Genomic DNA, 14893 nt, shown 5'->3' on the forward strand with positions numbered 1-14893 from the left:
TCGGGATTTTAGCTATTGTAGACGTTTTAAGGTAGACGAGGTTAGACAGGCAGTCCGCAGGATGCGAAGGGGTAGGGCGACGGGGCCGGATGAGATACCGGTGGAGTTTTGGAAGTTCGTTGGAGAGGCTGGTGTAAGGTGGTTGACTGCATTGTTCAATGAAATTTTCAGGACGGCAAAGATGCCCGAGGCGTGGAGGTGGAGTACCATGATCCCCCTCTATAAGAATAAGGGGGACATTCAGTGTTGCAATAACTACAGGGGGATTAAGTTACTGAGTCACTCTATGAAGATATGGGAGAGAGTGGTCGAGGTGAGGCTGAGACGGATAGTGTCTATTTCGGAAAACCAGTTCGGATTTATGCCCGGCCGCTCGACGACGGAGGCAATCCACCTGGTACGGAGGTTGGTGGAGCAGTATAGGGAGAGGAAGAAGGATCTGCACATGGTGTTCATCGACCTGGAAAAGGCGTACGACAAAGTCCCCAGGGAAGTGCTTTGGAGATGCTTGGAGGTGAGTGGAGTACCGCAGGCATATATACGAGTAATTAAGGATATGTATGAGGGAGCGAAAACCCAGGTGAGGACGGCGGGAGGAGACTCAGAGCATTTCACTGTCCTGACAGGATTGCATCAGGGATCTACTCTTAGTCCCTTTTTGTTTGCGTTAGTAATGGATGTGTTGACGCGGCGTATCCAAGGGGAGGTGCCGTGGTGTATGTTTTTTGCAGACGATGTAGTCCTGATAGATGAGACTCGACGGGGTGTGAATGACAAATTAGAGTTGTGGAGGCAAACTCTGGAGTCTAAAGGGTTCAGGGTGAGCAGAACCAAGACAGAGTATGTGGAATGTAAGTTTAATGACGTGAGGCGGGAGAATGAGGTAGTAGTGAGGCTAGAAGCACAGGAGGTAGGGAAGAGGGATAAGTTCAAGTATCTCGGGTCCGTGATCCAGAGTAACGGTGAGATTGACGAGGATGTCTCGCACCGTATTGGGGCGGGATGGATGAAGTGGAAACTCGCATCAGGGGTGCTGTGTGATAAGAAGGTGCCGCCCAAGCTTAAAGGCAAATTCTATAGGGTGGTAGTCCGTCCGGCCTTGCTGTATGGAGCGGAGTGTTGGCCAGTTAAGAACTCCCACATCCAAAAAATGAAGGTGGCAGAAATGCGGATGTTGCGCTGGATGTGTGGACTGACCCGAGGGGATAGAGTTTGGAATGAGACTATCCGGGAGAAGGTTGGTGTGACTTCAGTGGAGTGTAAGATGCGGGAAGCACGATTGAGATGGTTCGGACACATGAAGAGGAGGGGCATGGATGCCCCGGTCCGTAGGTGTGAGAGGCTAGCGTTGGATGGTTTTAGACGGGGTAGAGGTAGACCGAAGAAGTACTGGGGTGAGGTGATTAGGCGGGACATGGAACAGTTACAGCTCACCGAGGACATGACCCTAGATAGGAAGGTCTGGAAGATGCGAATTACGGCAGAGGATTAGGGCCAGTTCGGGTCGCTAGTGTAGGGAATTAATTGGTGGGGGTGTATTCCTGTTATGATTCTGTATTCAGTGTTTCGTGTTCCGTGTTCCATGTTTATTACGAATCTGGGTGCTTTCCTCTGCTTTATATTCCTGCAATCCTGCTTTACTCTGTTTTATATTCCCTATGGGTGCCGTATCTATGTTATGTCATCTGCTGCTGTGCTGTACTATGTGTTTGTGTGATATCTCGTGACTTGAGCCGGGGGTCTTTCGGAAACAGCCTTTCTACTTCATCAGAGGTAGAGGTATGGACTGCGTACATCTTACCCCCCCCCAGACCCCACTAAGTGGGAATACACTGGGTTTGTTGTTGTTGTTGTTACTTCATTAAAAATCGAGTCACAATTTGGGGTTCTAGAAAAATGCTTTCTAACAGGTTAATAGTACCAATGTAGGGATCAATAGTAGAAATAGTATAAATAGGGAGTGATTCAGGAGCACTCCCTATTTCTGTTAATCAATGTGGGTTCCTTCCTGACAGATTAATTACTGAAAATGTCATGGTTGCTCAAGAAATAATTCATGGTATGTCTAAGCACAATACTGGTGATAGTATTGTCATTAAATTAGATATGGCTAAGGCATATGATAGAATGGCTTGGAATTTTCTTATGGATATTCTTAAAAGATTTGGCTTCTCTGATAATTGGATAAACCTAGTGTGGACTTTAATTTCTAATGTATGGTATTCTATTTTGATTAATGGATCTAGAAATGGTTTTTCTCTTCCGCTCAAGGTTTAAAACAGCGTGATCCTCCGTCCCCTTCTTTATTTATTTTGGGTACTGAGGTCCTTTCTAGAACTTTAAATAGTTCACATACTCGTGGTAATTTTATTCCTTTCTCTATGCATCAAAGAGGTCCTCAGATTAACCATTTGGCATATGCTGATGATATTGTTAATTTCAGTAATGGTAACAGTAGATCTGTTAAGCTCATCATGAAGCAGATCAACAACTATGAGAAAGCTTCAGGATCAGGGCAGGAAGTTAATAAGAACAAAAACTTCTTACTAACCCTAAGGCTAGTGCTTATAGAATCAACAGGATGAGACAGTGTACTAGTTTTTTGGAAAAAAAAAAAAACTACCCTTTTACTTTGGTTGCCCGTTTATTAGAGTAGGAAAAGATCTCTACTTTGATAATATGGTTACAAAAGTGGTAAAAAGAGTTGATGGTTGGCAGTGTAAGATGCTCACCTATAGGGATAATGAACAAAGTAACATGTTTCACAAGTAAACATGAAATCATATAAAGTATGAAAACTGATGTCAAGCTGATAACTGAGTTTAAAGAATTAACTTTTCTGATTAAATGATTTTTTCACACTGTGATCTTGCGTATGAGAACTGGCAATGCACCCTATGTCTATGAGGACTACGTGAGATGTAGTTCCAGTAAACATGTAATTGTGCCCCTGCATACGTGAGGCCTGACAACATGCACGAGGAGTATAAGCCTATTTCCTCAACAATCAATCACCCTATGAGTGTGTAAGCTAATCCTGACCCTTGTGGCACGGCACCTACACAAGAGGTTGGCTCGCTCTCCTGTATGAATGTTGTCACATTAATGCACTGCACTGAATGCTGAACTTGAATGTTGAACTGAATACAATTATCACAACAATGGAACATGGCAAGCAGTGATACATGTAAACAATAAACATATGATTTGCTAAAGACTTAAGCATAGTATCATACAAGTAATACTGAGCAACAAATATTGCAAATCATACCGTCACATTTTCATGTAAGACTGTACCGAGTAGGAATGGATTGAACTGTACTAAATCATAACAAAATTTTCCTTAGGCATTTTACCAAACATATATATTACGTGGGTTCTACCAGAATTCTCTATTAGGAGAGAAAGCCTCAACTTATCTTGATCTATACACTTAACTTCAACTTTTTGTGTCCTTCAAGACGATCCAAATTACGATTCACGCTTCACCTGATAAAACGGTTCAACGAGTTCAACTTTGTTCACTTTGACTTAGGAACATCAGTTCAAATTCTCTAATTTATCAGTTTTTCCTCTATTACCTGGAAATCAAGCTTACCTGCTCTATTCTTAATATTCCAATGGTTTAGAATCATGTTTAATAATGTTCCCAATCATAAAATTCATCACCAATAATAAGCATTCCACTTTTTCGTCAATTCCTCAATGAATTCCATCAGTGTAAAACTTAGGTTTGTTCAATTCCCTTCAAGCCGCTAACTTGGCTTAAGATCGTGGTAACAATCATAATCTAGTACTGATAATGGCGAGTAGTACCTCAGTGTGCACTTGGCAATTCCCAAATGGGTGTTCTAACCAAATCTTGAAGCTTCAATAGTAGAATCTATGTATTTTGGCGCAAAATCCATGTTAAAGTAGGATTAATAGCGTAAAATAATCTTGAAAAGGCCCATCATACTCACCTTTAAGTGTGAGACTTTGCCCCCAGTCATATTTGCTTTGTGGAGAAGACCCAATGCTCAAAACTTTCAAATAAATGATTGTTCCAAAATCAGAATTTTTTTACCTACATGTGGCCGCATGGTGGTTTTGTTTGGAGCACAATTAATATGTTCTCTTCACTTGGGCCAAATTCTAGAGCGTGTGGCGGTCATGTATTGGAGCATAAATAAGTTGTTTCCTATACTTGGCATCCAACACATTTCTTCCTTTTCTTATATGTTTTACCAATTGTACTCTCATAGCTTTATTTCATATCATCCTTTAACATCTATTTAAGCATTTTTACCAACTTAAGACATATAAATCAATCTTACTACGTATTTTCTTTGAAGGGGTGTTTAACTCAAGTACTTTAGGGATCGTTAAGATAAATGGGGGCTTCACAAAGATGAACCATACACATTGATTTGGAGCTTTCCCCATAATTCTTTTTTCTCATTGTATTTCTTCATTGTGATTTGTGACAATATCATGAAGCATAATGTGATGAAACAATGGGTACGAGTTTGTCCTTTTCCTTGGAACATTAATATTGGGTTTATGATCCTTTGATTTTAAAATGGAGTCAAAACTCCAAAAATGTATCTTTTTCCTTTAGCACTCTACCAAGTGGTTAATTTATGTGTAGTTGTGTTTGTGTAAATCCATTTCAAAGCAGCTGTACTGTACTGGTATGTGCTGTGAAGGTGTAACTGGAGGACGATAGTTAACAAATTTATTTACTTCGAGATTCCTCTGTTCTCATTCTCTCTCCCGCTCTCATCCAATAGTCTTCAGTTCCCTAGTCTCTTTTTTCTCTCTCCTCCTGTCTTATCGCAACAAGAAAAGATGTCATTTGGTACCAAAGCAATCCTTCATAGGAGCAAAACCCAAACCTTATATTGATATTTGTATTTATGTGATGATTGTAATGGCTACACACGCTTTCGAGACTTTTTGAGTATTTTTGAATGGGAGCACATGACGTTAAGCTTTAATCAGTCTCTTATGAAGCCTCTGCAACAATAAATCGCTGCTGTGGTGCTCTGACTACATAGAGAATAATTCATCTGATTTGAACTCTATATAAATATCTTCTCTGCTCCCAGTAACAAGTTTATTTTTCCTTCTTTCCGAAACATTTGGAGCATGTGAATAATTTTCGCAAATTGTCCAGTTAACTCTTTTATCTTAAAATTATATATAGCGGCGTGTATCATCAGAAAGGTGTGCGGAGCTGACCATTGTTGCTGCCACCCACGGTATCAAGGAAGCTTGGATATCTTATCAGGTTTGATCAAGATATTTAATTGGGATTCGTGTTCTGAGAATTTCATTAATCATTGAGGTTCTGACACATTTATTGTAATTTTAAATCTGCTAGGATGTATATGCTGGACTAGATGCCATAAAATTTGTCATTGATGTGTAGCTAATTTTTCTTGTGAAGAGAATGTGCGAGTGATATCATATCTATTTATCTTTATCCTGTACTTTCATTCTTCTCCTTTTGATGGGTGGTGATGGGGGATAGTTATAGATGTAGATACTGTCATGACCTAATTTTTATGGGTATGCTACTGGCACTTAGTAAACTAACCCTACTAAGTGAACCCTGTATCTCAAACTATCAAAACCACAAACATCTGTTTCCAACTACAAAAACAACATACCCAGTGAAATTTCACAAGTGGGGTCTGGGGATGGCAGAGTATATGTAGACCTTACCCCTACTTCGGGGAGGTAGAGAGGTTGTTTTTGAAAGACTCTCTACTCAGGTAACACATATCAAGGCAAATTTAAATGGAGAAAACAGTAGTGAAGACATCGCAAATAATAGGGGAAGCATTCTAAAGCATACAAAGTAAAGGAACAGTAACCACAACAAAACAAACTAATAGCCGAAACACAAAAAGAAATCTGAGGGACTAGAAACTATGCGAATGGTGCTAGTACTATTGATATGCAAGGAAAAACCTCTATCACTGGACAATGGGACGACGCTCAACTATCTACTAAGCTACCATTCTAATTTATGACCTCCAGAACTTCCTGGCTAAGGTCATGTCCAGTAAAGATTTGTCTTTATCTGTTATTTTTCCGGCCCCAGGGGATACTGCTCAAGTAAGTGTGTGACTCCGTATGAGGAGCTTCTTTTTTTTTGCCCACTCTCCGTTCACACAATTCTCAAAGCAGAGTAGGAAGAGAGAGGGGTGGGGGGGTGGGGGCAGCGGGTACCATGAGCCCTCTGTCTAACACATCTATCAAGAAGCAAGTGTAGTCCATCGGTTCCACCAAATGCTTGGAAAAGCGTCCTTTTATGATTCCGGAAATGGAGGAGCTTGTGTAGAAGTTGTAGAAGAGCACCACCGCGGTTTAGGTCCTGACACACGTGGGATTAATTTAGCTGCAAGGATCATGAATCAAAGGAGGAATGATTCTATAATTTGGAAGTTGTCCCCGACGGAGACCTAGTAAGGAAAAGATGCACCATGTCCTAATTAATCACCTCTCCCACATGCTTTTTTGGCCTACCTCTTATCTTTCGTAAAGCTCCCCATAACCAACCTCCTCACTGGGGCATCTAAATTCCTCCTCTTAATATCATTGCCCTCATCTTGTCTACTACAGAAGCCACCCCCAACTTGTCTTAAATATCTTTATTCATAATCTTGTCTCTCCTAGTATGCCCTCATATCTCCCTCAGTATCCTCATTTCTGCAACTCCTATCTTTTAAACATGAGAGTTCTTAACTAGGTAATACTCCGCCCCGTAAACCATAGTCTGTCTAACCACCACTCTGTTAAACTTACCTTTAGGCTTTGGTATTACATTCTTATCACATAAGACCTTAGAGGCGAGCCTCCATTTTGCCAACCTTGGCCCAATATGGTATGTGACATCATCGTTGATCTTCTCATTTCCTTGAATAGTAGACCCAAGAAACTTGAAACATCTTTTCTTGGGGACGACTTGTGAATAAAGATTTAGTTACACGCGCTTCGGCATTATAACATTGAACTTGCACTAAGTATTCAGTTTTGGTCCTTCTCAACTTGAACCCTTCAGGCTTCAAAGTCTGTCTTTAAACCTCCCTCTAGCATCAACTTTGTCGCGAGTTTCATCAATTAGTATTATGTCATCTGAAATAACACACACCATGGCATCTAATCTTGAATGTGACGTGTCAATTCATCCAACATCAATTCCATGGGACATACACAACACAAGTTGTAGGTTCACAACCGAACTACACCCACTAATAAGTACATGGAGCTTTGCCTCTAAATTTCAATATTATTATACAATTGACAAAACGAAATAACAACTCTAGCACCAATGGTGGAAGCGTGAGGCTCACCACTAGTAGGAGAAGGTGATCCTTAAATTGCATTCTCTGCCTGTACTTCGGGACTTTAAAACTAAGCAGTTCAATAACCTTCATAGATACCCCTTTAAGGGGTGAAAAAGTAATTAAGATATCATGCACTTTTAACCTCAAAGTCATATGCTTTATGTATCGAAAAAATCTCAAATAACAACATACACATTGTAAATCATTTAGAAGTCGTTTTTTCCCAAATTATATGTTGCCTGTAGGTCATAAACAACCTTGGGAAGTTTCATCTAGAGACGTAATATCCCATATGTACATCTTGACGACCAACCCATTTTCCCCGATCAGTTGGGAACTACACGTACGCATAATGTCGTACAAGTAGGATAGGGTATACTAGCAAGCCCTGATATGAATCCAAGCATACCACTAGTATCATGTAGTGGATAAACATAATCCTACTCCAGCATGTGTGATTCTGGGGCATTGAACCTATAGGCAGCATGTGTGATTCTGGGGCATTGAACCTATAGGCAGCATGTGTGATTCTGGGGCATTGAACCTATAGGTCTAGGTAGCCACTCAGTTCTCTAATTGTTTATCCCAAAACATCACCAATACAACCATTTGACTTATTAGAATAAAGATTTATCATCAACAATATACCAAATGTAATCGTATAGACCCTAGGCCAAGAAAAAAACGTAATCATCATATGTGAAAATTAAATCATTTTTATCTCCTTTCCTTCGTTTGATCTCATGATCATAATTTCTTAAACATATGAAATTAAGTACAAGCATTCGTCTCATGAAATTCATAAATATGGTGACACTTGCACACGCTAGTCCCCTCATGCAGGAGAGCAAAAAATAACATTTATAAAATTCTTTTAGTGCATTTGAAAGTTGGAACTCATTAGTCATGAATCCAGGAAAAGCACTTCTAGATGGTTAGGTCTCCACATACTTTATCCGAGCTTAAACACTCTACTAGAATTTCAGTAGCCCACTATTGTGGTCAATCTAAACAAATATTGTGTATAATTGAGAGCGAGTCATTCTTAAAGATGCGGGGCTTTCAAGTTGATAGTTTTTTTCTGGTACTTATATTTTTGTTTTTACTATTGTCAAGTAAAAACAAAATATTGCTGATGTATTTAATAATTAAACTATGTAGATATTAAAGTGGTGATTGGATACTTAGCCTATTAGTGGTTTTTGTTGTATTATTGTTGTTATTGTTATTGTTGTGTTGTTCTGGCTACTATGGCTACTAGGACGATTAGTGTACTTTGTGAGTGCCTTTTCCTACTGTTTTCGTATTATGGCTTTGTCCGTTTGTTTGTTGGTGCTTTGTTTTGGTTTTGAGTAGTGGCTGGAGGGGTTGATGGTGGATTAGGGTCATGTCCGAGGGGGTTGGGGGCGAGGGCTGTTTTGGGAGGGGGTTGAGGGTGAGGGCTGTTTTGGGGGGGGGGAGGGGGGGGGGGGCGGGGGTGGGTGTAGGGTATATGTCGGGTGTTAGGGCGGGTTTGGTGAGGGGTTTTAGAGGTACGCGAGAGGCGAGAGTAGATAGGTTGAGGGTAGGGTCTTGGAACATTGGGACCTTTCACGGTAAGTCCGTAGAACTGGTAAAGATTCTTAAGAAGAAGAGGATTAATATTGCGTGTGTTCAGGAGACTAGGTGGGTAGGATCTAAGGCTAGGGATGTGGATGGGTACAAGCTATGGTACTCAGGGAGTGAGGGGCGTCGGAATGGAGTGGGCGTCTTAGTGGATGAAGAGCTGAGATGTCAGGTGGTGGAGGTTAAGAGGGTCAGTGATAGGCTGATGAAGATTAAGTTGGTCATAGGGGGTTCTATGCTGCATGTGTGTAGTGTGTATACGCCGCAGGTGGGCTTGGAAGAGGAGGTGAAAGCGAGATTTTGGGAGGATTTGGACGAGGTGGTGAGAAGCGTGCCTAGGTCGGAGAAGATTGTCATATCAGGGGGCTTCAATGGCCACATTGGGGGTATTACCGGGAGGCTACGATGATGTGCATGGAGGTTTTGGTTTTGGTGACAGGAATGGTGAGGGAGCTGCTCTGTTGGATTTTGCAAGGGCTTTTGGGTTGGTGGTAGTGAATTCGAGTTTTTTTTAGAAGAAGGATCACCTGATTACCTCCCGAAGCGTGATAGCTAAGACTCAAATTGACTTTCTACTGCTTAGGAAGGGGGACAGGGCGGTATGTAAGGACTGTAAAGTTATTCCGAGTAAGCATCTTTTGACCCAACACAGGCTTCTAGTGATGGACTTGTCTATTAAGAAGTGCAAGAAAAGAAGATCCGGGGAGGGTCGTCCTAGAATTAAGTGGGGTAGCTTGACCCCGTTAGTGCATTGGAGATAGGGGAAAAAGTGAGGGGTTTCCGGTTCTGGGAGTGCAGGGGGGACGTGGATGTTATGTGGGAGAGGGCGACCAGCTGTATCACAGAGACTGTTAGAGAAGTGTTGGGAGTTTCGAGGGGCCGGGCAGGATGCCATAAGGTGGACTAGTGGTGGAATGAAGATGTGAAGAAGAAAGTGGAGATTAAGAAGGAGGCACATGTTAAGTTGATTGGGAGTAAAGATGAAGAGGAGAAGCGGGTGAATGGGGAGGTTTACAAAGTAGCAAGGAAGGAGGCTAAGTTAGCAGTTACGACTGCTTAGTCGGCAGCGTTCGAGAGCTTGTATGCGGGGTTAGAGGAGCAAGGTGGGGAAAAGAGGTTGTATAGGCTTGCTAATGTTAGGGAGCGGAAGGGCCGTGACCTCGATTAAGTGAAGTGCATTAAGGAGGAGTATGGTAGTGTTTTAGTGGAGGATGTTCACATTAAGAGGAGATGGTAGGAGTACTTTCATAGCTTTTTGAACGAGGAGGCGGACAAAGGAATTGAGTTAGGGGAGCTGAAGCACTCGGAGAAGAGCCGTGATTTCAGTTACTGTAGGCATTTCAAGGTTGAGAGGTTAGAGAGGCTATTCGTAAGATGCGGAGAGGTAGGGCGACGGGGCCAGACGAGATTCCGGTGGATTATTGGAAGTATGTTGGTGGGGCGGGTTTGAGGTGGTTGACTGATTTGTTTAACGGCATTTTCAAGACTACGAGAATGCCTGAGGCTTGGAGATGAAGTACGATAATTTCGTTATATAAAATCAAAGGTGACATCCAGAGTTGCAACAACTATAGGGGTATTAAGTTGTTGAGTCATACTATAAAGAATTGGGAGAGAGTGGTTGAGCGGAGGTTGAGGAGGGTCGTGTCCGTTTCGGAGAATCAGTTTAGATTTATGCCTGGTCGCTCGACGACAGAGGCAATCCACCTGGTGAGGAGATTGGTGGAGCAGTATAGAGAAAAGAAGAGGGATTAACACATGGTGTTTATCGACCTAGAAAAGGTGTATGATAGAGTCCCGAGGGAGGTTCTTTGGAGATGCTTGGAGGTGAGAGGGGTTCCGGTGGCGTACATCAGAGCTATTAAGGACATGTATGATGGAGGGAAGACCCGGGTGAGGACGGCGGGAGGAGACTCAGAGCAGTTTTCGATCGAGATAGGGTTGCATCTAGGATCGACTCTTAGTCCGTTCCTTTTTGTGCTGGTGATGGACGTGTTGACGCGGAGTGTTCAAGGCGAGGTGCCTTAGTGTATGTTATTTGCGGATGATGTAGTGCTGATTGATGAGACGCGGGGTAGTGGTGGTGTGAATGACAAATTGGAGGTCTGGAGGCAAACCCTTGAGTGTAAGGGGTTCAGGTTGAGTAGATCAAAGACGGAATATTTGGAATGCAAGTTTAGTGACTTGAGGCAGGAGGACGAAGTGGTGGTGAAGTTGGACTCGCAGGACGTTTGTAAGAGGGACAGTTTTAAGTATCTTGGGTCTACGATTCAGGGGAATGGTGAGATTGACGAGGATGTCTCTAAGCGTATTGGAGCAGGATGGATGAAGTGGAGGCTCGCCTCGGGGGTGTTGTGTGATATGAAGGTGCCCCTTAAGCTTAAAGACAAATTCTATAGAGTGGCAGCCCATCCGGCCATATTGTATGGAGCGGAGTGTTGGCCAGTCAAGCGTCCCCACATCCAAAAATTGAAGATGGCGGAAATGAGAATGTTGCGTTGGATGCGTGGGTTTACTATAGGAGACAGAGTAAGGAATGAGATTATCCGGGAGAAGGTGGGAGTGACTTCGGTGGAGGACAAAATGTGGGAAGGAAGGTGAGATGGTTTGGGCGTGTGATGAGGAGAGGCGCGGATGCCCCAGTTCGTAGGTGTGAGAGGTTAGCTTTGGATGGCTTCAGGAGGGGTAGAGGTATGCCGAAGAAATACTGGAGGGAGGTAATTAGACATGACATGGAGCAGCTTCAGCTGAATGAGGACATGACCCTAGATAAGAAGGTGTGGAGGGCGCGGATAAGGGTAGAAGGCTAGTGTGAGTGTGTGGATTGTGGCATGCAGTTAGGAGAGATCTTGTGTAGCTGGGGAAGTAACCCTAGGACTGTGTACATAGGTGGGTGCCCTATTTCTTATATCTTAGTTCCTATTTGTCCTATTTCGTGTTGCCAGCATTCGTATTTCTACGATTGCTATTTTTATCATTTCTTATTCCTGATTTCTTTTATGTCACCCATCCCCCCTTATTTACTATTCGTAATCTTGAGCCGGGGGTCTATCGGAAACAATCTCTCTACTTCTTCGGAGGTAGTGGTATGGACTGCGTACATCTTACCCTCTCCAGACCCCACTTTGTGGGAATACACTGGGTTTGTTGTTGTTGTTGAAACTATGTAGATGTACTAGTTATGTTACCCGAGGGACTGAGGAGGCTAGGTTAGCCGAACAGTGAGATATAGATGGGAAGATTTATTTTGTATTATGTCCGCTGGAATTAACATTAGAATCGAACTACACATAAATGTTATTATGTGTGTGTGGGGTGGGGTGGGGGTTGCAAATTATTACTTTTTTTATCATAAAGAAAACAGTAGAAGAAAAATCCTTGTCGCAAAATATGGTGAAGGATTTGGAAAGTTTCATGTGGAGGAATACAGCACAAGGAACGTTAGCTTGGCATCTATTTTGTTAAACTACTAATTTTGAAGCTCAAATTGCATTAGCGATGCAGTAAAGTACTCAAACCCCAACAAAGCCTTCTAGTCTATAGATAAAGGACATGGTGGATGAACTTCCAGGTTGGAGGTTGGTTGCCGGAGCAGTCTCAATTTTAGAGGTTATTCTTGTATAAGCTGCTATGAATAGGAGATCTTTTGCTATTTGGGTAGCTAGGTCTGCTAGATGGGTATGAGGTGTTTGGATACATACATAATGTAGAGTCCCCATGTCTAATGTATTGGATGAAAAATAATAAGGATATTGTGTGTGCGTGTTGTATTTGGCTGTTATATTTTGGCGGTTAGTTTTGTAAATTATACTCTTTATCATATATAAATAAATACTAGTTTAGTGTACATGCATTGCATTATTTGAATCCAAATCTATTGTCGTACCAACAATTCCTTTTCTCATCCCCTTAATTGTCTTGCTTGGAACACTTAACAGAACCTGATCGAGGACTTCATCCCTAACTTCAACATTAGCTGTTCTTGGGCTTCAACACTACAAACTAAAAATTTAACATCCACAACAACGTAAACCAATACAATACAAATAAATAAACATATCATCAAATTAATAAAAATAACAAAAATCTCCCGTCCATATGATTGTTACTTTCTTCCTAACTTCTTGTTTTGGTTTGTGTCATTGACCATCTCCATAATAATGTTCAGCGAAGAACACTTCATAACATTCAAAAACTCACGATACAATAACAACAAACCCAGTGTATTCCCACATAGTGGGGTCTGGGGAGAGAACATTCAAAACTCATGATGCGGTAAAAAATATCAAGAGAAGGAAGACTACTACATTCTGAATAAAAACCGACAGTAGTAAAATCTTTAAAAAAATAATACTCACAATTGTCAACCCAATTGGTGCCTGACTTGGGAATTTTGAATTTCTTAATCTCTGCTTGAACTTGCAAATTCTCTACTTTATTTCCATTATACCATTTTCTGATATTTTGATTCTGCATGTTGCCTATTGCAAGTTGCACGAACCCTTGCGCAATTGTTAAAAAGGACAGTCCGGTGCACTAAAGCTCCCGCTATGCGTAGGGTCCGGGAAAGGGCCCCTTCACAAGGGTGTATTGTACGTAGCCTTATCTTGCATTTCTACTAGAGGCTGTTTCCAAATAATCAACCAAAATCCTTTCACCTCTTCAATAGATATCACTCACACAAATTCAAACAAGTAAAATTGATTGAAAAACGAAACCCCAACAATCCAAAACAACAAATAAGTATGATTACAGAATTCTACAAACAATAAGTGATCAAAGAGCATATGCAGAAAAAACAGAGGACGTGAGATGCCTATTGCTCCAATGTTGGCCGCAGGTCGGCATTCAAAGCAGAACTCTTGGCCTACAAACATATTAATATAGACAACGACAACATATATATACACACTAAACTTACCCCTAAACTACTATTACTAAGAGGTTGTTTTTGATAGATTCTCGGTTGATGAAATAATATTAATATAATCAAATCAAAGAATAACCAAACAACTTTATTACCTGAAAGCCATACTTGTGACTTGTCTGAGATGGTCTGCAAAATAAAACCAAAAAATCAATTGAATTTTAATGTGCTTAATATTATGACACCCTACATAAATATGAAACTAAGGCAAAATACATAAATATGAAACTAAGGCAAAATCAAATTCTTATTTCAGCGAGGGGTTTTTTTTCGGGGAGGAGAATCACGTAAAACTTAAAAAACATAGAAATTTTTTAGGGAAAAGTTAACCAACCCACCCAAAATCAAAAGTCAACTAATTTTTTTAATTTGTGGAGAAGTTACGAAACCAAAACCATAAGGACCTTTCTTTTCCAGCTTTTTTAATTTGTGGAAAAGTGATGAAACCAAAACCAATAAAGACTTTTTTTTTTGTGTGAAAAGACGATGCATATTGCGAAGACTTTTAATGAAGAGCAAAAAGTTCGAATCACATTTCTAAGGGTCTTCACTCTTTTAATATATTGTAGATGTAGATGTAGATTTAAAGTACAAATTTCTCTTGCTAAAATAACCCTTTAATCTTTATAAACAATGTATGTTCGATGTAGATTTAAAGTACAAATTTCTCTTGCTGTGGTCGTTTCTTCCACTGCTTTGGATTGGGTTATTGGCTGGGAACCTGTATTTGGGGCGGTGGGTGTTGAGTCCGGTGGTGTTTGCCCCCTAATTGAGTATAGTTTTGTTTCGGGAGTATTCCTTTGAATTTGTGTGAGCCTTGTATTTCCTTGCTGCTGATTTGATACTACCATCGTGTATATCTGTATATTTTCCTATACTTTCGTGTAGTTGTGGCTGTGGGCGGTAATGGGTGGTTAAGGTCATGTCCGAGGGGGTTGGGGAGTGGGGCCGTGGTGGGGGCGGGGGATGAGGAGAGGGCGGGAGTGGGAGGGGGGCCAAGGTTTGGCCGCGGGGGGGGGGGGGG

The 14893-nt window shown here is 41.4% G+C and overlaps 1 protein-coding gene across 2 annotated transcripts in view; it reads left to right on the forward strand.

Moving 5' to 3' along the window:
* LOC107850342 (dehydrogenase/reductase SDR family member 7) overlaps window positions 1-14893 on the forward strand; it is a 52010-nt gene that overhangs the window by 30040 nt on the left and 7077 nt on the right. For both annotated transcript variants that reach the window (XM_016694800.2, XM_016694804.2), the window contains one exon: window positions 5189-5272. In XM_016694800.2, coding sequence (XP_016550286.1) covers window positions 5189-5272 — 84 coding nt within the window. The remainder of the gene's footprint in view (window positions 1-5188; window positions 5273-14893) is intronic.

The sequence above is a fragment of the Capsicum annuum genome, chromosome 12 (assembly GCF_002878395.1).
Source record: "Capsicum annuum cultivar UCD-10X-F1 chromosome 12, UCD10Xv1.1, whole genome shotgun sequence".
Lineage (NCBI taxonomy): Eukaryota > Viridiplantae > Streptophyta > Magnoliopsida > Solanales > Solanaceae > Capsicum > Capsicum annuum.